Source organism: Anoplopoma fimbria, chromosome 5 (genome assembly GCF_027596085.1).
Source record: "Anoplopoma fimbria isolate UVic2021 breed Golden Eagle Sablefish chromosome 5, Afim_UVic_2022, whole genome shotgun sequence".
In the NCBI taxonomy this organism is placed as follows: Eukaryota; Metazoa; Chordata; class Actinopteri; order Perciformes; family Anoplopomatidae; genus Anoplopoma; species Anoplopoma fimbria.
The window spans coordinates 16,023,242-16,049,495 of record NC_072453.1 but is presented as its reverse complement, the minus strand read 5'-3'; the positions used below and the strand labels follow the sequence as shown (position 1 = coordinate 16,049,495).

General features: G+C 38.3%; 3 protein-coding genes across 5 annotated transcripts; 2 read left to right on the top strand and 1 right to left on the bottom strand.

Annotated features, from left to right (window-relative positions):
* Positions 1 to 441: 441 nt before the first annotated feature.
* LOC129091314 (protein FAM117A-like) lies at positions 442 to 11,184 on the top strand. Its single transcript, XM_054598891.1, has 8 exons — positions 442 to 965; positions 2,809 to 2,954; positions 3,554 to 3,649; positions 4,014 to 4,130; positions 4,788 to 4,907; positions 4,997 to 5,198; positions 8,176 to 8,338; positions 9,344 to 11,184. The coding sequence occupies exons 1-8, from the start codon at positions 854 to 856 to the stop codon at positions 9,633 to 9,635; spliced, it is 1,248 nt and encodes a 415-aa protein (XP_054454866.1). The 5' UTR covers positions 442 to 853; the 3' UTR covers positions 9,636 to 11,184.
* Positions 11,185 to 12,713: 1,529 nt separating this feature from the next.
* On the bottom strand, positions 12,714 to 15,489 carry ndufa4b (NDUFA4 mitochondrial complex associated b). Its single transcript, XM_054599268.1, has 4 exons — positions 15,292 to 15,489; positions 13,459 to 13,547; positions 13,238 to 13,298; positions 12,714 to 13,037 (listed from the first exon to the last, which is right to left on the bottom strand). The coding sequence occupies exons 1-4, from the start codon at positions 15,331 to 15,333 to the stop codon at positions 12,981 to 12,983; spliced, it is 249 nt and encodes an 82-aa protein (XP_054455243.1). The 5' UTR covers positions 15,334 to 15,489; the 3' UTR covers positions 12,714 to 12,980.
* A 3,152-nt stretch (positions 15,490 to 18,641) lies between these two features.
* On the top strand, positions 18,642 to 25,903 carry cenpt (centromere protein T). Of its 3 annotated transcripts, none has more exons than XM_054599057.1 (14): positions 18,642 to 18,846; positions 20,021 to 20,144; positions 20,224 to 20,368; positions 20,456 to 20,549; positions 20,784 to 20,920; positions 21,145 to 21,202; positions 21,320 to 21,456; positions 21,647 to 22,330; positions 22,436 to 22,933; positions 23,438 to 23,734; positions 23,822 to 23,921; positions 24,104 to 24,271; positions 24,424 to 24,528; positions 25,396 to 25,903. In XM_054599057.1, exons 1-14 carry the CDS (start codon positions 18,761 to 18,763, stop codon positions 25,523 to 25,525), a joined length of 2,763 nt encoding a protein of 920 aa, XP_054455032.1. In that variant the 5' UTR covers positions 18,642 to 18,760; the 3' UTR covers positions 25,526 to 25,903. The 3 variants fall into 3 exon arrangements, with proteins under 3 accessions (XP_054455032.1, XP_054455031.1, XP_054455030.1); XM_054599056.1 differs by having other exon boundaries at positions 20,024 to 20,144; positions 24,101 to 24,271; positions 25,396 to 25,901; XM_054599055.1 differs by having other exon boundaries at positions 24,101 to 24,271; positions 25,396 to 25,900.
* The last annotated feature ends 351 nt before the right edge of the window (positions 25,904 to 26,254 follow it).

Here is a 26,254-nt window from a genome sequence, read left to right as displayed (position 1 = left end):
GTTTCAGGAGTCTACACAGTTATTTTAATGCTGTAAAATGAATGGACTCCAAGGTAGGAAAACCACATCAAACACAAAATCTCAAACTGTATAGCATGCATTTAAAAATAATCAGAAAATATTCATGATTTGCAGTTTAAAAATAAAATAAAAATAAAATCTTATCACATTTAAATAAATATAAATATACCAAAATGGTAAAATAGTGACTTCAACCATTGATACAGTTTAAAAAAAAAAAGTCTTAAATGTATTATCACAAATCTAACGGTGAAAATCAGTTAATATGAGATATGAATTGGGGGCGGTGACCGAGGATTGACAGCCACGTATCCAATAGGATTGAAGCCAGGGGCTCCATCAACCAATCAGAAGCGAGATGCCCAGTCCAAGCCCCGCCCCCCATATAATTAAACCCACACCAGCGTGGTGGTGGAGGTGTTTGGAGTTCAGACAAGAAAGCGCAGTGGGGGGAACAAGTATGGTCACTTCGCGACTCTCTGGGACATTTAAAACTATCTCCAAACTTAAAATGAAGTAGTTTAAACGTCCAGGTTTGCTTAGAAGACGAGTTGATGTTAGATTTACTTTTTTTTTTTGGTGAAACTGGAGCTGCTTCCTTGTTCGAGAACTGGGGTGAAATATCTCAACATCCTCACAAAGAAACTTTTTTTTTTTTCTCCACCACCACCACCACCACCACCAGTGGAGGAAGGGTTGCAGCTGGTGACTTTAAGCCAGACACCAGCAGTGTTTGGAACCAGCACCTAGGTCTCCACCAGGCAGCACACAATTAGATAGCAGCTGACTGTGTCCAGATTTGTTTCTTTTCTTTCCTTTTGCAAAAAGAAAAATGTCTGGTCGAAATGGAGTCGGGCAGATCCGGGGGACTACTTTAGGTCCACAACCCCTGAAGGCGACTGTTCCCTACCAGCTGACCAGCAAGCCTCGACCAAAGAGAGATGGTATGTATGAGCTCAGCACCTCACATGGATCATACATCATGTGTGTGGACTAGAATGTGATGCCATGATGGGAAATGAATACATGACCTACTTCATTTGATATAATACATAACAACTTTCTACAATCAACACTTTAAATGATGAAGGCACTTGCAAATGACAAGGTAGTACAAAATGTAAACCATACTTTGGTGTTTTCATTTTTTTACCTCTTTATTTAAGATTTCATTAAACTTTTTTTTTTTTTTTTTTTTTTTTTACAAAAAGTACCAAAACACTGGCAACAAGGAAGATGTTGGGTAGATAATAATGAGAATAAATATATAAATATGAAACAAAATTTAAATCATACCCCCTAAATTAGAAAGAAATCTGGTTTGAATTGAAATCAAACACTTTTACAAAGCTTGTTTACAAGACGTTTATCTATAGAGGGAACCATAAAGTGCATCTTATTATTATTATTATTATATTCCTTTATTGATCCCCATGGGGGAAATTCAAGTGTTGCAGCAGCTCAACTACACAGACACAGACAATAAATACACATACTATACAACTACACAGACAATAAATACACATACTATACAACTACACAGACAATAAATACACATACTATACAACTACACAGACAATAAATACACATACTATACAACTACACAGACAATAAATACACATACTATACAACTACACAGACACAGACAATAAATACACATACTATACAACTACACAGACAATAAATACACATACTATACAACTACACAGACACAGACAATAAATACACATACTATACAACTACACAGACAATAAATACACATACTATACAACTACACAGACAATAAATACACATACTATACAACTACACAGACAATAAATACACATACTATACAACAAAATCCATCTTTGGATGGATGGGAAAAACAACACTGACTGGAAATGCTTTTGACTCTTTCAGTCCATAAAGAATTCATAAACAGTTACTGATTGGTTCGGGATACACTCAAACAACAAGGGTAGCTGCAATAACTGAATCTCTCAAATTTGTTATTAACCGATACTTGAGGAAATAGACTTAAATCAGGTGATTTCCAACTCTAGCTCTATATCAACTATAACTTTGGATTTATGACCTCACTCCAGTGATTGGGAAACATCTGTAACATGGCAGATTCCATGAAACAATAAATAATGTCAACAAGGAAGTCACTGCAGCACCTCTGTCTGTAACACAACTTTTGAATTAAGCTGTGAGTTTGTTAAAGTGGGGATGTGTTCTCCTATTTTACCATCATTGGAACTGACTAACAACACTTTCTAATAGACTTAATATAAAAAATATAACAAGATTATATAGAAATATAGTTATAAGGATATTGCATAGCAATTAGAACTATATTAGATTAGTATACTATATTATTTTTAAAATGGCCAAGGATTAGCAAAACATTTTCCAGAGACCAAGGTGACATCTTTTTATTTTTCAACAATCATGTCAAACAAATGAAACAGGAAATGTAATAATTGACAGGCTGAAACCTGAGAAGTTTCCTTAAAGAAATGACTTGTCATTGATGAGTTTATCAATTCAGCTCTAGATGTTGTTAATGGTGACAAAGTAGTTTAAAGCTGAATTTACTGTAAATTAAAGTTTATTTTTTACTTTTTACATTTTGATATAAGAGTTGTTTACTTGATCTTGTTTAACAGTGACATTTTTAGTTTTCTGGTATGTAACATTAGCGCATAAAGCTACAACATACTTACTTATTTACAAACTTAAGATATAACAGGATAATTTGATCTGTTGGTGCACATCGAATAAAAAGTTGTCTCCTTCCGACAGCTGGGAAGCCCAAACCGCACCAGCTGAGCTCTGGCATGAGGCGGACAATGTCTCTTGATGCCATCATCGGGCCGTACCTGCAGGGACACTGGCCCAAAGAACCAGAGGGCCAGAGAAGCCCGTCTCGCAAGGACAAGTCTACACAGGTCGGCTCCAGATGAAGCATATGTGATCATAATAATGCTGAAATGAATGGAATGCATGACGTCATCACAGATGTTTCCATATGTAGAGCTTTGTTTTTTAAGTCCGTCATTAATTTGGCAGGGTCGAATCATGATAAAAGATTAGCTTGCAGTTTTAGGTGAGAAAGAAGTTGCTAGGAGACAGACGGAGGGTGTCCGGCGCTTGCATAGCTATTACAGAGTGAGAACGACAGCCATGAAGTCAGCTGATGAGGCCGTTTTGGCTGCACCCATCCTCTCTGCTCTGTGTGCAGGCACTCGCCACTGCTCTTCGGTTGCCCACATCCTCCCCCCTCTTTGTTTTTCGGTTTCTCCTGCTCTTTCGCTCATCAAGATGTGCAAAGACAGAGTCTGTGGGTGTGGATGTTGTGATGTGGCTGCAGATCAGCCTTTGAGCATGAAAAGTGTGCAACTTTGGTGAAAGATGTGTGAAATCCTGATATGTTGTGTGACTTAAATGTAACAGTTCCCACGTTTTTTACACGATTTTAATATCATTTACGAGGCAGATTTAGGCAAATCATTTTTAGTTTATATGCTTATGCCTTCTTCCTCCTCAGACCCCAGACTCGTGGTGCGATAAATCCCAGAGCAGAAGAGGTAGCAGCAGCCACAAACGATCAGCATCATGGGGCAGCGATGCGCATCTGCGAGAGGTGAATCTCTGACTTCCAGTTTAGCAAACACACACATGGTTGTTACGAACACACATTGAGTAATACAGGCTAAGAGTGAGAAAGCTCTTGAAAAAGGCCTGACTCAATGACTTTGATGCATTTGGCAACAGGAGACCAAATGATCTCATCTACACAGAAACTTCCCTTTTTCGTCAGCTTTCAGGAGCCTCGTTCTTAATGTCCTTTTAACTGAACCAATACATATTATGACTGTTAAAAAGTGAGCGTGCTTTAAACAAGACCCTTGTTGTAAAGCGTGTGACATTTTCATGTTTAAGGACTTCCCCTGCGTGTGTTTGTGTGTGCAAGCTAATTGACTGACAATGACCTCTGTTGATTGCAGATCGCTAAACTAAAACAACAGCTGCAGCAGCGCAGCAAACCTGAAGCCTCAGGGGGGCATGACAAAGACCGCCAGCGTGGATATCCTCAGGGGTGCTGTAGCCTAGGAACTACTCAGGTACCTTAACGTCATCACCACACATAAACACACTGCACTACTTACTCCTTACATGCATCTGTGTGCACACTGGTTGAAGGTAAAGTTGACAAAGACATTTCTTTACCAGTGCAGCCTTGTCTGCATCACTGATAACCTTCATCAGTGTGCACTAGACAGTGCAGCTCATCACCGGATGTGAATTAAATAAAACGCTGAAGCAACAGGAAGACCACTACATCACGTAGTTTCTGCTTTTGAGAGCGAAATGCGTGGTTCTGCTTTTCAGCACAGCTGTCTGCACATTCTTGTTACGTGGTGCCACGCTCCACTGAGCTGAGGCAGTCTCAGACCAAAAAGTGTGGTGAGATGGCGAACCAATGAGAGAGATTACAAACCTCATTTGTTAGCTGAAAGTGTTTATGGGATTTAATAAGCACCAGCACACTGTGATCTTCATAATCGGTGGCTTTAATATTTCACTCTTGAAGAGTGTGCTTTGAGAACTGCATAAGCTTGACTTCAGAATGTGTTTACAATGATGAAGTTTATGAATACAGCACTCCTCATACAAGGAATGCAGCTCAAAGTGCCTCACACAAAGAGCCGACAGGAAAAACTGACTGACTGGTATGTTTAGCGGCCTAGATTCCATTTAACTTGTTTTCGTGTCCTCAGACTCAGCCAATTTCCATCCCCTTGTCTACACTGGTCCCTCGACTGCGCTGCAGTGTGGAGGGCCTCAACCAAGAGCTGGAAGGCATGTTCATCTGCCAGCCTCTGCATCCTCAGCACAGGGTAACTGTCACCTACCTTCCTATCCTGATAGGTGGCATGTAATATTATGGTGGTTGACTATTAACACTGTGTTGTTTCCGTCTTGTCAGCTCCTCGAGGTTCCAGACGGTCACCGGGCTCCGGTCCCTCCGCAGAGCTGCAGCAGTGGATCTCAGAGTGACATGGCCACCACACCCTTGTCCTCATCTTTCTCCTCCTCCTCCTCCTCATCCTCCTCACCCAGCTCCTCTCCAACAAATATCTCCACCTTGCGACCCCACCTCGAAGATGCACCACTGGATCTGCACCAAGGTTAGCTAAGTAAAAGCATAATGTGTCAGTTCCTTAGTTGCAGATCTCATGGTGGTTTAATTAAGTCACGTACAGTGGGGGAAATAATTATCTGATCCCTTGCCAATTTTGTAAGTTTGCCCACTGACAAAGAAATGAACGATCTATAATTGTTATGGTAGGTTTATTTTAACATTGAGAGACAGAATATCAAAAAAGAAATCCAGAAAATCACATTATATAAAAGTTATAAATTGATTTGCATTTGATCGAGTGAAATAAGTATTTGATCCCCTAACAAAACATGACTCAGTACTTGGTGGAGAACCGTTGTTGGCAAGCTCAGAGGTCAGACGCTTCTTGTAGTTGGTCACCAGGTTTGCACACATCTCAGGAGGGATTTTGGTCCACTCCTCTTTGCAGACCTTCTCCAAATCCTGAAGGTTTCGAGGCTGTCGCTTGGCAACTCTAAGCTTCAGCTCCCTCCACAGATTTTCTATGGGATTAAGGTCCGGAGACTGGCTAGACCACTCCATGACCTTAATGTGCTTCTTCTTGAGCCACTCCTTTGTTGCCTTGGCCGTATGTTCTGGGTCATTGTCGTGCTGGAAGACCCATCAACGACCCATGTTCAGTGTCCTGGCTGAGGGAAGGAGGTTGTCGCCCAAGATTTCACGGTCCATGGCCCCGTCCATCCTCCCCTCGATGCGGTGAAGTCGTCCTGTCCCCTTAGCAGAGGAACACCCCCAAAGCATAATGTTTCCACCTCCATGCTTGACGGTGGGGATGGTGTTCTTGGGGTTATAATCAGCATTTCTCTTCCTCCAAACACGGCGAGTTGAGTTGATGCCAAATAGTTCGATTTTGGTCTCATCTGACCACATTACCTTCTCCCAAGCCTTCTCTGAATCATTCAGGTGTTCATTGGCAGACTTCAGACGGGCCTGTACATGTGCCTTCCTGAGCAGGGGGACCTTGCGGGCGCTGTAGGATTTTAATCCATTACGGCGTAGTGTGTTACCAATAGTTTTCTTGGTGACTGTGGTCCCAGCTGTCTTAATTATTATTATATTCCTTTATTGATCCCCATGGGGGAAATTCAAGTGTCAAATTCAGCTCAACTACACAGACACAGACAATAAATACACATACTATACAACTACACAGACACAGACAATAAATACACATACTATACAACTACACAGACACAGACAATAAATACACATACTATACAACTACACAGACAATAAATACACATACTATACAACTACACAGACATACTATACAATACACATACTATACAACAGACACAGACAATAAATACACATACTATACAATACACAGACAACTACACAGACAATAAATACTATACATACACAGACAATAAATACACATACTATACAACTACACAGACAATAAATACTATACAACTACACAGACAATAAATACACATACTATACAAGATCATTAACAAGTTCCTCCCGTGTAGTTCTGGGCTGATCCCTAACCTTTCTCATGATCATCGATACCCCACGAGGCCAGATCTTGCGTGGAGCCCCAGGCCGAGGGCGATTGATGGTCATTTTGTGTTTCTTCCATTTCCGAATAATCGCACCAACAGTTGTCTCCTTCTCACCGAGCTGCTTTCCGATGGTCTTGTAGCCCATTCCAGCCTTGTGCAGGTCTACAGTCTTTTCCCCGACGTCCTTAGACAGCTCTTTGGTCTTGCCCATGGTGGAGAAGTTGGAATCTGATTGATTGATTCTGTGGACAGGTGTCTTTTATACAGGTAATGAATTGAGACAGATGTCTTTCATACAGGTAACGAGTTGAGATTCAGAGTACTTTCTTAAAGTGAGAGGACTAATCTAACCGGTCTGTGGGAGCCAGAATTCTTGCTGGTTGGTAGGGGCTCAAATACTTATTTCACTCAATCAAATGCAAATCAATTTATAACTTTTATATAATGTGATTTTCTGGATTATTCTTTTTATATTTTGTCTCTCACCGTTAAAATAAACCTACCATAACAATTATAGATCGTTCATTTCTTTGTCAGTGGGCAAACTTACAAAATCGGCAAGGGATCAAATAATTATTTCCCCCACTGTATGTGATTGTGTCACTGAGTCAAAGTTGAGTTTCTTCACCAATATCCTGCATTTAAGATGTGCAATGTCACGCTAGATGCTTTATCAGTTTCTAGATAGTGTATAATCTCCCAGATATTTAGTTTTCTTATGTTCATTGTGTTTTGCTTTCATTAAGGTAAATAAAAGTCAGTGAAGTTTTTTATTTTATTGCAAATCATGTAACCACTTACAATTTAGTTCATGTTGTGTGTTTAAACAATTGTATTGAGCGTGGAGTCAGTATGCAGAAATGATTAGCGAATTATTGTTGAATATACAAATGCAATATAAAAATAATTTGTAAGTATTTAAAACTAATACAGAGACCATTCTCTTTAAGAATTGTAGAAAATAACGAGGGGAAAGAAAAGATGGAAAGTAGAGAAAATTAAATTCATAAAAGAAAAGAAACCCATTCCTCCAATGAAATGCACCACCCAACCTTGACTTTCAAAAACAAATCCAAGGATCCTACATTATGTTGCTATCAAAATCTGTAAATAGCATTAAACTTTGCTTTTTAATGGGTCACATCCAAGCCATGGATTTATCTTTTTATATTCAAAATAATGTTAAAACATTGTCCACTATTTGAACAAAGCTAAAATCCCGACTGGTGACATTAATTAATTTACTGCTCAGATACTCGAGACAATATTAAAACTAAAATGTATTTAGTTTCTGCAGGAGTTGAGATGAACCAAGCTTATTTATTTCATGTATTGAGCACATTTAAGTGTAACTAACTGTAAAATCTTGTTGTAAAAACTGCCCTCAGAAGTTTTGCCTATAGAATCTTTTATTTTATATATATATATATATATATATATACCTATACCTGTTTTTCTTTCCCCTGCTGTTTACAGACGGTGCAGAGATGTGCCTCCTGTCTCCGTTCTCCTCCCAGAATGAGGCAGATCTCTCCCTGCCTCTGCTGCTGTCGTCCTCCCCGGGGCCAAACAAGAGTTGCTGCTTCCAGAGAGAGCCACCAGAGGGCTGCGAAAAGGTCACAGTCTGGGAGGAAACCAGGTACGTTTGTTCTTCATCTGAACAGAGCAGGCTGACTTCAATCTCATGTTTCCTCTGAAAAATACCTATAGTCGTCGCCAGCTTGTAGGAGCTATTAGGAGTTCTCCATCATTTTAGCATTGCATTACTATAACATTTTCAGACTTTAAGAAATATATTTATATCTCATCCATTCTTCTCACAGCTCCCTCTGCAGTCACACATGCTGTAGCACTCCCTACGGCCTGTAAACAGACACTGATGTGTTACATGGGTGGGGTCCCCCTAAACTAGACCAGTTTCCAACTACATTATTTTTGGGGGGTGTTTTCCTGACCTCTACTCTGAGAAAAATATAGTAATAAGGGGTTTGTGCATAAACTGGCTCACTCACTTCATTTCAAATGTTGTATGTCAAATGAGGCAGTATGTCGACGCCCTCTGGTGGTGATCTTCACGCAATCTATTTGCCCTTGATTTATACTATATTGAGACATGACCAGCCATTTAATCAGTGTGCTAGAGCCATTTTGATTAAGGTTAGGGATTTAAGACATCCTCTTTTTGAAATGTGTAAAACTAAAACAACTTTCCTAAAGAAATTCAGGTGGGTGCAGCCACTTACTACAACACTGTACCATTATTGCTAAAGTACTGCCTGTTTTTTACCGTATATTGTCGTGTGAAATTAAGGTGCAATACTTCTCGCTACAGCTTGCTGTTTTCCTTTTTTCCCCCCCTTGTGAATCTGTAACTGGTAATGTCTTTGAGTCTTGAGGTAGAATACAGCCTTGCTCAGTAGACTAGTGGGTTCTAGTCATGACTTGTGACTACTTTTTAGTTTTTTTTTGTATGGGACAAGTATACTTATTGTGACATTGACAGTCAACATAACATCTGCTGGGCTGAACATATGTATGTATGTATGTATGTACATATGGGAACAAAGCTTAATCTCTACCACTTACATTTTGACACTTGTACTTAGAGTTAGTTTCTTATCGTCCCTCTCCTCTCATCCTTTAGCACTCCACGCCAACATAAGCCAGCCCTCATCTCCTCCTGCCCAGACCCCAACAAGGTAAACTTCACCCCCCATGGGGGCTCGGCCTTCTGCCCTGTCAGCCTCCTCAAGCCCCTGCTCCCCTCCATGGACATGTTGTTCCGCAGCCTCGCCGTCTCCCCAGCAGGCAGTTGCTCCGGCCAGGAAACGAGCTCCTGCCAGGCAACGTCCTCTGGCAACTGGGCCGCTCCTCCAGATCCTCCCTCCAGCCCCGCTGTCATGGGAGAAAGCTCAGGGGAGGGCCTCGCTTTCTGATTACAGCTGCAGAGGCATAATGCAAATATTTCAGTCGTCTGGGACAGATTTGTTGATGTCGCTTTATTTTAGGAAAGGACCATTCCTTTTCTTTACATATTTAAAATAATCTCATGTTGAAAAATAATATTGGAAAAAATAATTAATATCTTACTCGTACGCAATCCAATGGAAATGCTTTATGAACTACTTGTTTTTTGGGTGTCCGGGGATTGTGATATTTCTAAATTAAGGCATTTCTGTCATTTCATAATCCAAAGATTTATGTTTTTGGCCAAACACAAGTGTGAGATACAGGGCTGTCTTATTCTACTCTTAACTCTGAAAAGTGCTTTGTTGGATGACTGACCCCCTCACATGCTTCACTTATTTGTTTCCCCAAAGAAGCCATGACACACACTTATATTGTACTGGTTTTTAAACTCTGACTGCAGTGTGTCATCTCTGTCCAAAATGTTAGGAGTCTGGGTCAAGTAATGAAACTCTTTCCCAGATAAGTTTGCTTGTTTTTAAGTATTCAAAGATATTATCTGCAATTATTTTTTATCTAACTTGACCTTGCACCTGTTGCTGGTGTACAAAGCACGACAAATCAGTTGGGTATTTTTTATTTACCTGATTTAAAAGAAGAAAAAAAAAAACACAAAAAAACAGGACATAATGAAATCACATTTTGATTATTGTAGACTAAAGGGAATTTTCCAGTTGTTGGACTTGGGTAGCATCAATATCTAAATGCTTCAGCTCATTCATTCCTGCTTTAAAAGTTGTACAGATGTTATTTTTGTTGTCATCTTGTTTACTGGAGAAAAAAAAGTAGCTTGTGTATTTGTTAATAGATAAAAAAAAAAACCCTGTTATTCCTTGATGTTCTAGATGTCTGCTTGATGGTATGTTTATAGTTTTGAGGTTTCACAGCCTAGTTGACTACCTAACCATTAGTGGTGTAGATTTGTCATCCTTAATGTTCCTCTGAAGATGTTCGTGTTCTTCTGCCAAGCTGACAAGTTGATGTTAAAATAGTTTTATTTCTGGTAGACATGTTTGCACAAATTGAACTGCTACTTTTGAGTCGCAATTCTTATTTTTTATATTCACTTTCGTACTTTTAAGAGTAGTTATGTGTATTTTCTACATCTTTTTTCAATTACCTGCAACATAAGCTAAAAAAAAAAAAAAAAAACCCTGTTACTTTTAGTTTTGTCAGTATAGTTGAGGCCGGTGTTAGGTGAGATACTGTATCGGGTGGATTTTTATGCACTTCCAGGAGAGGGTTTTAATGTGGAGGAGGAAATGTTTCTTCCTTAGTCCTGGGTTTATTGTCTCTGACAGAAGTTTTTGTTTGTGTGTGTGTGTGTGTGCATGTGGATGGAAAGTTAACTAGTATGATTGTTTGACTTCTAGTTTTAGTATCCTGGTAAAATACAGATTGATTGAAACATTGTCTTTTTCCAAATAAGCCTCAATTTCAATGTTTTCTGAATCTGTGTGGATGCTGGGGGATGTGCTGTTATCTCAGGTTCTGTGATCTGTCCAAATAAATATATGATTGGTAATGTGTTGTCATGGAGATTTATTCAACAAGTCTGAAGTGTTAACTGCACCTGTAGTCTCATGATCTCAGAACAAGCTCTGTTAAGTCACTCATTTTAAATGAAGTCCCTATTCTGCCAAGTTTACGTTGCATCCGATGATCCAGATGTTCATTTGGTTTGCTTTTCCCTTGTGCTGGATCAGAATTGGATCAGAGCACCCAAAGTGCATTTAATGGCTGTTCTGGAGCTTTCAATCATCGAACATGATCCTCCTCCCCAGTGATCATGAAAAGAAGAGTTTGAGCCAATATGGACAAAAAGAAATCATCTAAGTGCTCAGAAAAAAGGGCCAACTTTTAAGACCTAAAAATCCACCACCAAGAAAATGGTCGAAAGCTCCAGAACAGCTATTAAACGGTCGCTGGGGTGACAGTGGCAAGAGTTTTATATCAAAATTTTATATCAACATTGAAAATATAGCAGATGAGATTTTAGGGGTTTTGTTCACATTACATTACATTACAGTCATTTAGCAGACGCTTTTATCCAAAGCGACTTACAGTCAGTAGTATATTACATATCATTCAGTAGTATATCATTCAGTAGTATATTACATATCATTCACCCATTCACACACTGATGACAGGCTACCATCAAGGTGCCACCATCAGACTCTAACTAACATTCATCATCCAGTCCACACCGATGGCAAGCCTTCAGGAGCAACTTGGGGTTAAGTGTCTTGCCCAAGGACACATCGACTGCCGAAGCCGGGTATCGAACCACCGACCCTCTGATTGGAGAACTACCTTGCTCTCCACTACGCCACAGCCGCCCGAGTGATGTGTGTAAACACTGGTTTTTTTTTGCTCACTCAAAGTTACATTATGTCCCTGAAGGATAAGTGTTCATATCCCCACAATTTGTTTCCATTTGTTACTGTAATAGTACACTTAAAGAACACTGCTGGGATTTGGTCAGTTCTCCTGGCAAACGAGGCAGGATGGATGATATAAAGCCAAAACTGTCAAGCAGTGTGGCATATAATGTAATCTTATAAACTAACTTACTTACTGGGTTGTCTAAACATTAATAACCATTCAGATCCTTGTCACTATGTCGAAAATTACAGCATTACAATTTGAAAAACTTATTACAACAAAATTATTTGAATGCAAAATCATTGGTCACCTCATCTCATCTGCTGTCGTGTCACTGACGGGACTCCAATAATCTCATGAAATCAAAGCAGCTGCAATTTTCAGGCACCACTGTGCAACGTTGATGTATTCTCCAGACTGCAAAACCTAAATATGTGGCAAGTAATTACTGGATTTCCCGTTTACAAGAGTTTGTTAGCTAAAATGCTTTAAATACACTGTTGTGACACCTTTCATGCAACTTGATCTAATGGTATCAATAACACCAAAAACTAATATAAACTCCTGCTTATGAAACCTTGAAGTTAAGTAATTTCTAATGTGTCTTTCATCAAAGCTACTGTGTACTTAAACTGGGCAAACAAAATAACACACAAACATGTGAGATGGCAATAGTTTTAATAATCAACACAAAATCAAAAATAAATTCTTTAATTTTTAAAAAACAGGTGGTTGCCTGTTTTATTCATACAGTCACTGATAAGTGAATGATCCCTTTCCTCCTTCACACTGGAAATGAACTGACTGAATGAGTGCAGCATGCAGCGCTTCATTCAATGTCATCGAGTTAGTTATCTATTTGGCAAAAAGTGCAAAGGCTCCCCGCACTGACTACAATGTCAGAGAAGGAGGTGCTAAGACACGGTGACTTAGAAATCAGGCCTGTCCTTCTTCAGCTTGGCGTAGTCCATGTTAACTGTGAAGAGCTGCAAGTACACAAACAAAAGTACACAGTCAGGTTGAGGGAGGCAGTATGGACTTTGAGACAAGATAACATCAACTGTATGGCTTGTGGTTTAAATCTAACTAAGCAGCTATATAGAGAAATATATTCAAATGGCATAGCTATAGAACTATTTCATAACGATGGATCAACGTGTATCAAAAGGGAAGAAGTTATTCCTACTTTGTACTGATGCGTGGGCTGCAGGTTGTTCCAGGGCTCGGGGTTGTTCTTGCGATCCCATCTGAGGATAAGAAAATATGAAAACTCTTTGTGTGAGCTTGTCAGAATTATATTCACAGCTTTTAAACACATACACTGAGGTTAAATAAAAAGCTAACAGAGGGCTGAAGAAGACTCTGTGCCTGTGCGTTTATACTTTCTCAGATGTACTAGAGACTTACGAGACGTCAGGGTTTTTCAGAGCCAGCCGAGCCAAGTACATCATGCTCATGGTTGCCCCGCCACCAATGAAGATGAAGAGGGGGATGAGCTAGTGAGTAAAGAACAAGATAAATGAATCACAGTGCAGGTTTCATACCAATAACAACTTCATCTGTGAAACTAGGACAAGATTACCAACAACAGAAAATTATTATTCTTTATTCCAGGAAGTTTTTTTAGCTTGGACGCCTTTAAAACAAAGGACTTCTTCAGGTTTATTTGAATAATTTCAGAGGTAAAAAATGATCGGTTTATTAGAGGAAAGTTGAAAAGAGGATAGGAATCATTTTGTGTATTATATTTCTATCCTGTTAATCTCTTGACCCCTCAGATTTGTCTGGTGATCCCTTGTTGGGGTGCCTGAGCAGCTTATATACTGTACAATATTTACAGAATTTAGGCTGATTGTTTGAATAAATGTTTAACAAATTGGTGCAATGTAACTAAGTACATTTACTCAAGTAGTACTTAAGTACATTTTTGAGGTAAGGTACTTCACTTGCGTATTTCCATTGTATGCCACTTTATACTTCTACTTCCATCTCAGAGAAAATGTGTGTTTTTTTACTAGACTACATTGCAGGTTCAGATAATTAGAGTATCATCGACAAATAAATGTCTTGTGATATGTTAAGATAAGTATGAATTGATCCACAGGGGGGGTAACGGTACAATCGATAGTTATTACTTAAATAGATTCAAATAAGCTCCACCTTTACCAGCTGCAACATATCTTGTAACAGTATTTCTACACTGATGGTATTAGTACTTGAGTAAAGTATCTAAATACTTCTTCCACCACTGTTTTTCATATATATGATATTTTTTCCAACCTCCATGATAAAAATGGATCATTGAAAGACAAAAATGTTCACCTAATGCTTCAGGGACAATAACATGTATATCGCCCTATCCAGTGATCTATTAATATGGCTGCTGATGTCAAAGCACACACTGTTTCACCCCGTCGCCCTTGGATAATCAGTCTTGAGTCACGCCGGTATGGAAACCATACTGTGTACGTGCTGCAGCGACCTACATACATGGCTGTGTGTGGGCATGCAAATGTCTAAAAGGGAAACGAGATTTTGTTCCAACCACAGACGAGACTTTGCACTTTAAACAAGCCAATATAAAAAAAATAATTGCTCTTGCATTCATTTATTATTGTCTCATCGGAGACAGAGAAAGAATAATCCTATCATGAATCTCAGGGTTTTGGCAAAGCAAACATATAGAAAGCCTAAACAGGAGGAAGGACAATAAGAGGAATATATATATATATATATAGCGAAGATGAGAGAATATAAATGAGAATTACAGTGTGAAAATGTTTAAGTCTTATATTGCCTTTATCGACAATTTCAACCTGAAATCCTCGGCTGTACTGTCAAGGAATTAGACATTAGACATTAGACATTAGAATTAGACTTAGACATTAGAATTAGACATTAGACATTAGACATTAGACATTAGAATTAGACATTAGAATTAGACATTAGACATTAGAATTAGACATTAGACATTAGAATTAGACATTAGAATTAGACATTAGACATTAGACATTAGAATTAGACTGCAGACATGTTCTGCAGTCATAGACATAAGGAATCTGACAATAAAAACACCCCCAAACGTTTCAGTAATTGAGGAAAGCTGCATAGAAGCTGATGACATAATGCTAGATAACACAGACAATTAAGGTTTCATTTTGTTTGGATGATTTGATGCCATCGCGTCCTTCAAGGTCACCGGGTCGGTCACGTTGCAGAGAAACAGTGTTTAGGACTCACAGCTGGGTGGCTCTTCAGCTGTTTGGCGACGACTCCCAACATGCCGGACGATCCTCTGACAACAGTCCGCTAAAGAGAGTACCTGCTGGGGGAGGGAAGGAGGAGAAAACAGGCTGCAGCGGAGGAGCGTGTGCGTCTTGTGACGGGTCTGAAGCGCACAAACAGCTGATGTTCTGTGTGCCAATCCCACAATGCACCGGCAGCAGCTGTATGCCAGTCAGCAGGTCTGAAGGAGAAGACCATGCTGCATTTTACTGTCCTGTGTTGAAGATCTTATTTCAAATGCACACAGGAAATTACATTACATTACATTACATTATTACATTACATTACATTACATTACATTATTACATTACATTACATTACATTACATTACATTATTACATTACATTACATTACATTACATTACATTACATTACATTACATTATTACATTACATTACATTACATTATTACATTACATTACATTACATTACATTACATTACATTACATTACATTATATTACATTACATTACATTACATTACATTACATTATTACATTATTACATTACATGACATTACATTACATTATTACATTACATTACATTACATTATTACATTACATTACATTACATTACATTACATTACATTATTACATTACATGACATTACATTACATTATTACATTACATTACATTACATTATTACATTATATTACATTACATAACATTACATTACATTACATTACATTACATTATTACATTACATTACATTACATTACATTATTACATTACATTATTACATTACATGACATTACATTACATTACATTACATTACATTACATTACATTACATTACATTACATTATTACATTACATTACATTACATTACATTACATTACATTATTACATTACATTACATTACATTACATTACATTACATTACATTACATTATTACATTACATTACATTATTACATTACATTACATTACATGACATTACATTACATTATTACATTACATGACATTACATTACATACATTACATTACATATTACATTACATTACATTTACATTACATTACATTACATTACATTACATCATTACATTACATTACATTACATTACATTACATTACATGACATTACATTACATTACATTACATTACATTACATTACATTACACATTACATTACACATTACATTACATTACATTATCATTACATTATTACATATTACATTACATTATTCACATTACATTACATGACATTATATTACATTACATTACATTATTACATGACATTCAGTACATTATTATATTACATGACATTATCATTCAGTAGTATATTACATATCATTCAGTAGTATATATTACATATCATTCAGTAGTATATATTACATATCATTCAGTAGTATATATTACATATCATTCACCCATTCACACACTGATGACAGGCTACCATCAAGGTGCCACCATCAGACTCTAACTAACATTCATCATCCAGTCCACACCGATGGCAAGCCTTCAGGAGCAACTTGGGGTTAAGTGTCTTGCCCAAGGACACATCGACTGCCGAAGCCGGGTATCGAACCAATTACATGCCATTACATGACATTAGAGTCATTTAGCAGACGCTTTTATCCAAAGTGTCTTACAATAAGTGTATTCAACATAGGTATTCAAGAGAACTACTAGTCACCAGAAGTCATAAGTGCATCTCCTTTCTTAAACAAGCATCTTAAAGCATAAACCAGAGCAAAAGTATAGTGCAGAGGCAAATTACTACGAAAACAATAAGTGCAACAAGCAGGAGTTTATATTAGTAGTTTTTGGTGTTATTGATACCATTAGATCAAGTTGCATGAAAGGTGTCACATGATTTTGATGTGAAAGTAAACAGTGTATTTAAAGCATTTTAGCTAACAAACTCTTGTAAACGGGAAATCCAGTAATTACTTGCCACATATTTAGGTTTTGCAGTCTGGAGAAAACATCAACGTTGCACAGTGGTGCCTGAAAATTGCAGCTGCTTTGATTTCATGAGATTATTGTAGTCCCGTCAGTGACACGACAGCAGATGAGATGAGGTGACCAAATAAATTTTGTTGTAATAAGTTTTTCAAATTGTAATGCTGTAATTTTCGACATAGTGACAAGGATCTGAATGGTTATTAATGTTTAGACAACCCAGTAAGTAAGTTAGTTTATAAGATTACATTATATGCCACACTGCTTGACAGTTTTGGCTTTATATCATCCATCCTGCCTCGTTTGCCAGGAGAACTGACCAAATCCCAGCAGTGTTCTTTAAGTGTACTATTACAGTAACAAATGGAAACAAATTGTGGGGATATGAACACTTATCCTTCAGGGACATAATGTAACTTTGAGTGAGCAAAAAAAAACAGTGTTTACACACATCACTCGGGCGGCTGTGGCGTAGTGGAGAGCAAGGTAGTTCTCCAATCAGAGGGTCGGTGGTTCGATACCCGGCTTTGGCAGTCGATGTGTCCTTGGGCAAGACACTTAACCCCAAGTTGCTCCTGAAGGCTTGCCATCAGTGTGGACTGGATGTGAATGAATGTTAGTTAGAGTCTGATGGTGGCACCTTGATGGTAGCCTGTCATCAGTGTGTGAATGGGTGAATGATATGTAATATATACTACTGAATGATATGAAATATGATATGTAATATATACTACTGAATGATATACTACTGAATGATATGTAATATATACTACTGAATGATATGTAATATATACTACTGAATGATATACTACTGAATGATATGTAATATATACTACTGAATGATATGTAATATATACTACTGAATGATATGTAATATATACTACGTAATATATACTACTGAATGATATGTAATATATACTACTGAATAATATGTAATATATACTACTGAATGATATGTAATATATACTACTGAATGATATGTAATATATACTACTGAATGATATACTACTGAATGATATGTAATATATACTACTGAATGATATACTACTGAATGATATGTAATATACTAATGATTGTAAGTCGCTTTGGATAAAAGCATCTGCTAAATGACTGTAATGTAATGACATGTAATATAATGTAATGACATGTAATGTAATGTAATGTAATGTAATGTAATGTAATGACATGTAATATAATGTAATGTAATGTAATGTAATATATTTTCATGTTTTTCAACACTGAACTCCATGTAATCCCCAGAGTCTCCACTAGGTGGCGGTAACACTCCCCAAATCCCATTCAGCTAAAATAGAAGAAGACAAATCGTCTTCTCGCGAGATTTCACTTGAAAATAATGCGCGGACGGTGTCAGGAATAAATCCGTTGGACCCGGAAGTGACGACACACAGTCAGCGGAGGGAGAACTTTGAATTAATGCCACCGGTTTGTGAGACTTTCCTGATATATAAACAGACATTTAACATATAAACAGACGTTTAACGCAGTGAACTGACCGTCTGGGTGTCTGAATGGATCCCACGGAGGATGTGTCTGCTCGGGTCCTGCTGAAACACATCCTCAGCACTGAGCCACCCAGGACTCCCATCACCCGCAGGTAACATTAAGGGAAGGCTAATGCTAATGTGTAATTATAGGTATTATTTACTTACTAAAAAGTTAAGATAAGATAAGAGGACATTTACAGGACATTTACAGGATTACAGCAGCATAGAGGATAGTGCAAACAAGAGACATAGTAAAAATAATACAAAAATAGTATTATAAATAAGCAAATGAGCAGTAAAAAACAGTAAAGAATCCACAGTAACTAAAATATTATATATACAGACAGAGACTATTATAACTATTGTGTTGCACAGTGTATTAGTGTGTAACTATAAAATAAGATAATCCAGTGTATTTTATTAAGAAATTTTACAGGATTACAGCAGCATAGAGGATAGTGCAAACAAGAGACATAGTAAGAAATAATACAAAAATAAGTATTATAAATAAGCAAATGAGCAAAAAAAAAGCAGTAAAAAACAGTAAAGAATCCACAGTAACTAAAATATTATATATACAGACAGAGACTATTATAACTATTGTGTTGCACAGTGTATTAGTGTAAAATAAAATAAGATAATCCTTTATTAGAAATTTACAGGATTACAGCAGCATAGAGGATAGTGCAAACAAGAGACATAGTAAGAATAAAACAATATCAAAAATAAGTATTATAAATAAGCAAATGAGCAATAAAAAACAGTAAAGAATCCACAGTAACTGAAATATTATATATACAGACAGAGACTATTATACATATTGTATTGCATAGTGTATTAGTTGTTGCACTTATTGTATTCGTATTTGTTTACTGCACTTATCCTATTCGTAGTAGTTTGTAGCACTTATTGTATTCGTATTAGTCTGTTGCAATTATTGTTTTCGTAGTAATTTGCCTCTGCACTATACTTTTGCTCTGGTTTATGCTTTAAGATGCTTGTTTAAGAAAGGAGATGCACTTATGACTTCTGGTGACTAGTAGTTCTCTTGAATACCTATGTTGAATACACTTCCTGTAAGTCGCTTTGGATAAAAGCGTCTGCTAAATGACTGTAATGTAATGTAATGTAATGTGTATTTGTATTGCAGAGGGTTTTTTTTTTTTTTTTAACCCAAAGCACACCTGACAAATGAGACAAAGAAATTCTTGATTTTCAAATTGATGGAAAGGAGCCCAATGACCTAATAACCAGTATTGAACTAATTATGAGTGATCTTGTCAGAAGTGCATCCAACCCACGGAGCAGCAGCGCGACCAGGAGAAGCAGTAGACTGAGCAAGAAGGATGCCGGTGCCCAAACCCCACAGGACATCTTGAGACGAAGCCTGAGACATAAAATACGCCAGGTGAGAAAGTAGAGCTGAGGTCATGATGCTGGACGCGCTGTTGATTCGCTTGAAGTTGACATATCTACCTTCTCTCCAGAGTATAACCAGGCCATCCCTGCCCGCTACTGAAAAGAGGACCCCCTCTGTCGTGCTCAGAAGGAGAAACACGCCAGCCCCAACCTCATTGCTGTTTGATGATGGAGACACACCGAGGCACATACTCAGGAACATCCTGCGAACAGGTATGCGCATAGACCTGTCTTTATTCCCGCACAATGTCGCAGCTGTATGTTGTCCTTTTTCGTCACATCATTTGTAATGTGATTCAGAGCCTGTGAAGTCTCCTGTGGTTCATGAGAAAGTTGTGTCAGAAGAGCAACACCCATCTTCAGCAGACTCCAGCATTATTAGGAAGCGTCCAAGGTGTGTGTGTAACAGAAATGTAATGTTGTATCTCCACTTTTGAGAAATCTATCCAACAGTATTTTGAATAATTGCACTGATGTTAGTTGTGAAGAATCAACTTTTAATACCATTGCTGGGCCATAACCACATCCACCTTGAATTGCAGTTTCTTCTAAAGCAATATTGACTGTATGCAACTGGCTTAATGATGTTGTGTATGTATGACAGGTTTAATATTTGCTTGACTTTCAGTATTGAGCTGTCAGGGTTGGATTTGCCTGATATAACTATTGCCAACGCACCGAGTACCGCAAAGGGACTGAGCAGAAAGAGACCACGTCGGAGTCTTAATGTAACAGCTTTTGAAAAGCGTCTTAAAGATGGAGAAGGTAAGATTAAAGCCACTGATAGACTTCAAAGCTTTAATGGGGTTTTGTAAGATCCTAAGCATGTTTGTTATTGTGAATTTCTACATTTACAATAGGGTTGGGGAGTGTTGTCTGTATACTCCTTCTATAAGAATTTTAGATGGTGTCAAATCATATGAACTGCATCAATGACCAGTTACCACATATGGTTTTATTGACCAGCTGATGGATGCATGTGCTTACAGATGTAGAGGAGGAAAATGAAGAATCAATAGGCGATCATTCATCACTTTCTTTGTCAAGGTAAAAACAAAACTACGTTGTCTAGTTTCTTGTTACATTTAAAAAAAAGTTAGATTGCTGTTTACATTGTGAATGAGTGAATAGATAACTATGTGCTCTGTCTAATTTTATTTGCAGTTCCACTTCTCTGAGTCTAAAAACACCTTTTGTGGATGTTCGGACCGAGAAAAAGGGCCTGCAGCGAAGAGTTTCTAACCGTCGAAAAATCACAGTGGAAGAATTTGGAGCTGCTGTGAATAAAAGGCAGACGGGAGGTGATCACAATGATTTACGACACTCTTTGTCCTTTTTGTTCCATGTCTGATCATATGTATAGCAGGTCAATGTGAGCACTAATCAAGCAGATATAGCTTCCTCCGGAGCAAATAGTTTTATATGTACGGAAATGATTGCTGATTTTAATTTTTTTCCCTTTGTGGTCCTTCCACTTATCTTGTCACCCAGGAGTGAGCAGCTTTGTGCAGGTGGAGCAAGGTCTCAGTGAGACCGCCTACTCTGAGGGCTTCACTTTGGGTTTAAGCAAACTCAGTGAACCTGATATCACGACTGATATCCTCCACTGTAACACGGCTCTCTACGCCCAGCCGGATGCCATGACCTCCAGCTTTTCCATAGTTGCAACTCAGGACAAACCAACGGTGATGGCGTCACAGCTTCAAAGACAGATGGAGCAGGAGGAGCTGATGGAGGTGGAGCACAGCAAGCTGGGGAAAGATAAATCAACATATGCATTCCCAACTGAAGAGGGGGCTGAACCTCAGAATGAGGAGCTTTTGTCTCAGGTGGAGGAAGATGCGGATGCAGCTGAATCTCAAAAGGAGGAAGACACGAGTACAGTTGATGGTCAACTGGAAGAGGCTGCAGCAATGTCTGAGTCTGCGGAAGAGCAAGATAAAGCTGAATCCCAGACTAGTGGAAAGGATGATACAGCCGAGTCTGAGGAAAAGGAGAACAGCGTGGAAGCTCAAACAGATGCAGGTGACTCTCAAACTGAAGAACAAGATGCAGCAGATTCTCACACTGAAGAGGATGTTCCAACCAGGTCTCAATCTGAGGAAGAGGAGGCTGCAGCAGACTCTCAAACCGAAGAAGAAGGTGTAGTTGAATCTCAAACCGAAGAAGAACAAGGTGGAGTTGATTCCCAGCATGAAGAGGATGTTGCAACCAGGTCTCAATCTGAGGAAGAGGAGGCTGCAGCAGACTCTCAAACCGAAGAAGAAGAAGAAGAACAAGGTGGAGTTGATTCCCAGCATGAAGAGGAAGTTGAAGCCAGGCCTCAGTCTGAGGAAGAGGAGGCTGCAGCAGACTCTCAAACAGAAGAAGAAGGTGCCGTTGAATCTCAAACCGAAGAAGAACAAGGCGAAGTTGATTCCCAGCATGAAGAGGAAGTTGAAGCCAGGCCTCAGTCTGAGGTAGAGGAGGTTGCACCAGACTCTCAGAGCGAAGAAGAAGGTGAAGATGCAGTTGACTCCCAAATTGAGGAAGAAGATGCTGTTGATCTGCAGTCCTTGGAGGATGTTGCTGAATATCAAAGTGATCAAGAAGATTCAGCTGATAATTCCCAACCTGAAGAAGAGCATGATGGGAGGCCGGAGGAAGAAGATGCTGAGGCATCATTGCAGCTGGAACCTGACTTGGAACACACCAGTCAGAGGGCTCATCGCTCTGAGGGTGGACTCGTTATGTCTGTCTCAAGAGCAGGGGGAGATTTGGCAGACACCACACAGACAGGTAAGGACGTCAAAACGTATAATATGATATCTCGCTCTATTTAAGGTATGAACTAACAACTATGTTTTTTTTTTTATTGATATAAAATAAAAACGTGGAACCACATTTGGCATTTTTGGCTAAAAATACATTTTCATATTTTTTTGCAATTAAATTTCTGTCGACTGACTAATTGATTAATTCACAAATCATTTCAGCACTACGTGTTTATTAAAGGACACTGACTATATACCATATAGTGTGCTTGTAGTCTGATGAAGTGAAATAATTAAACTAAGAGCTTGGTTATAAGAGGGGGAAAAGATTCATAACATCTAGATGCCGTTCTTTCCTTATTGCTATTCATTAAGATATTATGGCGGTTTAGAATATTACGCTTGGTTGATATGTTGGACTGAACGATAATTACATATTAATATTCTGCTTTATTTTCCAGCTCAAAAAGACATGCCAAGGTACCTTAAAGTTCTTGTTTAACATCTAAGTGTTGTTGTTTCCATGTAGGATTGTCTGATGGCAAGTCCAAAGACCACAGCAGCCTGGGAATGGGAGGCCATGAGAGCGGTCCGCTTCATGTTGAGATCACTGACGTGGCCGAGTCCTCAACCAAACGACAGACGGATACTTCTTACACAGAGGCCGACTCTGACGCTGATAAAGAGAACTCCTTCAATCTTCCGGAGGTGGCCCATGATAATGAAAACGGTCTGAGTGTCGATTCACCTGAAGAAGAAGCTGCTCAGGATCCAGCTGAGCAGGAGGAAGAGTGGGAGGATGACCAGGATGATGAAGACAGTGATGGTCAGTGTCTCTTTTTGTGCGGGTGTGTTTTTTATTTATAGAAATGACATTGAGAGAAAATCATGTGTTGTTTTCTAAAATCTTCAGAGATCCCCAGCAAGACTCCTGCATTTGTCAGACAGAAAACCAACTTTTTTCAGCCCAATCTTCTGGACTCACCTTCTGTTTTTAAGAATATTCAAGCCAGGTAAGTTGCACTTTTATGATACACTGAAACATACACAATACATATTAAAATGTACCCAGGCTCATAAAACATTGTCCAACTGGAATGTAGAAAAAGTTTATCTGGAAAGCAATAGTAGAGTCATTGTATTTATCAGATTTTATGTAACTGACAAGTCCTTCTACTCTCTGTTATACCAGCAGTAGCACAGGTGACGGTTTTCCTGCACCTAAACCAAAGCAGGTGAGAAAGAGGAGGAAAGGGCCGGCTAAAACGAAAACAGACCTTCCTAAGAGCTACCTGATGTCCGTGTTCAAGCACTTCGCCAAAACAAAGGTCTCTGCAGATGTTTACCCCGTCCTAAAAGAAATGTAAGTAACAACGACTGTAGAGGTTTTGAGTTTATAGACTGTTGGAACTATTGAGCAAGAGTGGGTTGCCTATGTTAATTCTAATTTCTAGGATATCATGGATTTCTGCCACGATATCCTCTTGCTTCATTGTAACTCACTGTCTTCAACAGAATGGATAAATACTTTGACCGGCTGGCAGAGGACTTGGAGACATATGCTGGTCATGCAAAGAGAACAACCATAGAGATTGAAGATGCTGAACTTCTGTTGAAAAGGTAGGTGTGTTCTGTGCTCAAGTGAGTGTGCAAACGGTTTTAGGATTGAATTAATGACATTTCGTGATCTTTGTCTAAGACAAACTGAAAAAGATGAAAATAAAGACTGACTCATTTATTTTATGTTCACAAACAGGGATAGTTTGCCATGTCTCGGAGGATCGAAGTAACATGAATTCTAGTTTACTGTATGACTTCCTGCATGCACCATTTTAATAAAATGTCATGTCAACATAGCTATTTCTACAAAGGCTTATTAGGGCCATATAAAATGATATAACATATTTTTATATTGCCAAGGAACCACATCGCTTAACTATGCAAGGTTGTAAGAGAACTCGTTTTCACTATGTATCTTAAAGGTCTAACATGACGATAAAGTTCAATGCATATCAATGTCAACATTATGTTCATAAAATAACACACAAAATACATGAAACTACTCCTCAGGTTCTGTTATTCTTATTTTGTTTTACCAACAATGACTCTTATACGCCATTGTATTTCACAATAAAATGCATGGTCAAAATTTTAAAAACCACAAATGAGGCAATCACATTTGGAGCTTGTTAAATTAAACACAGACTTAAGACTTCAAACACATCAATCAACCATGAAGAAGAGCAAGAATTTTAGGGTTGTAATACTGTCAGACATATAGTATTAAGATATAACGAGTTAAAGAAAACACTGCCAAACTAGGATTATACTGACCTCTAGATGGCAATATTGAGCTCCCTGATTATTCTGAAATAAAGGACGGGTGACTGTGTGACATGAGCAGTAAGAATAAATAACGCTTATTCGTATTAACTCTCCATCTGTTTTCTTACGTTTAACCTAACTGCTGTGTTTTGCACTCTGCAGGCAGGGTTATGTGAATGACAAGGTGCCAGTGGAAGTGCTCATTGAAAAATATCTTCGCATGGACCAGCGCAAGCTCCTGATCCCTATTGCAACCAGTGGAAATGTTGTTATCCCTAAAAAGCGGAGATGAATGTTTTATATACAGCTACATTTTTTGTCTGTGGTTTCATCTATTGGACTGCTACATATTTGACTAACACTGCATTTGATTTGAACAAGTGATGTCTCCATTTCATTTTGTTAATCAGAACATTAAGGTTTCTGTAAATGTGTAAATATTTGTTACATCTGTATTACTATACTGTTTGGGGTTATGTGTAATTATAATATATCTGTATGAAATGCTGCCATTGGCTCATTTATCATTTTGTGTGCAGGCTTCAAAAACTAAGAGATGTTGAAATAAAGTTCTTTGCTTCCCATTTTAATGATAATTTGACACCTTTTTACTGTAGTATTCCTCTGCTGAGCTACTTTGTTGACCCATGTGAACAAATAAGATAAAGACTGTATGAAAACTAATGATAATGCAGATGGATGCGATGTGAGTGGTTGTGGAGGCATGGTGGACAAACAGCTGGGGTAGTTATGCCCAGTACTGTAACTGGTTAAAAGGTGAACCTCACCAGTTTGTCATGAGACGTTTAAGTATTAAAGACACCTTCAGGGTGAGCTGATGTATCTAGAGATTAATCCATCTGCATCCTTATTAAAGTAAACCTTTTTAATGGCTGATACTTGTTCATCTTGTTGCTCTGTTAATATTAAGGAACAAGGCTATGGCTCAACCAGTCTGCTGATTCAATTTATATCAATTAGTTTTCAATGATGGTCAAACCCTGAGCCTTCCACTTAGCAC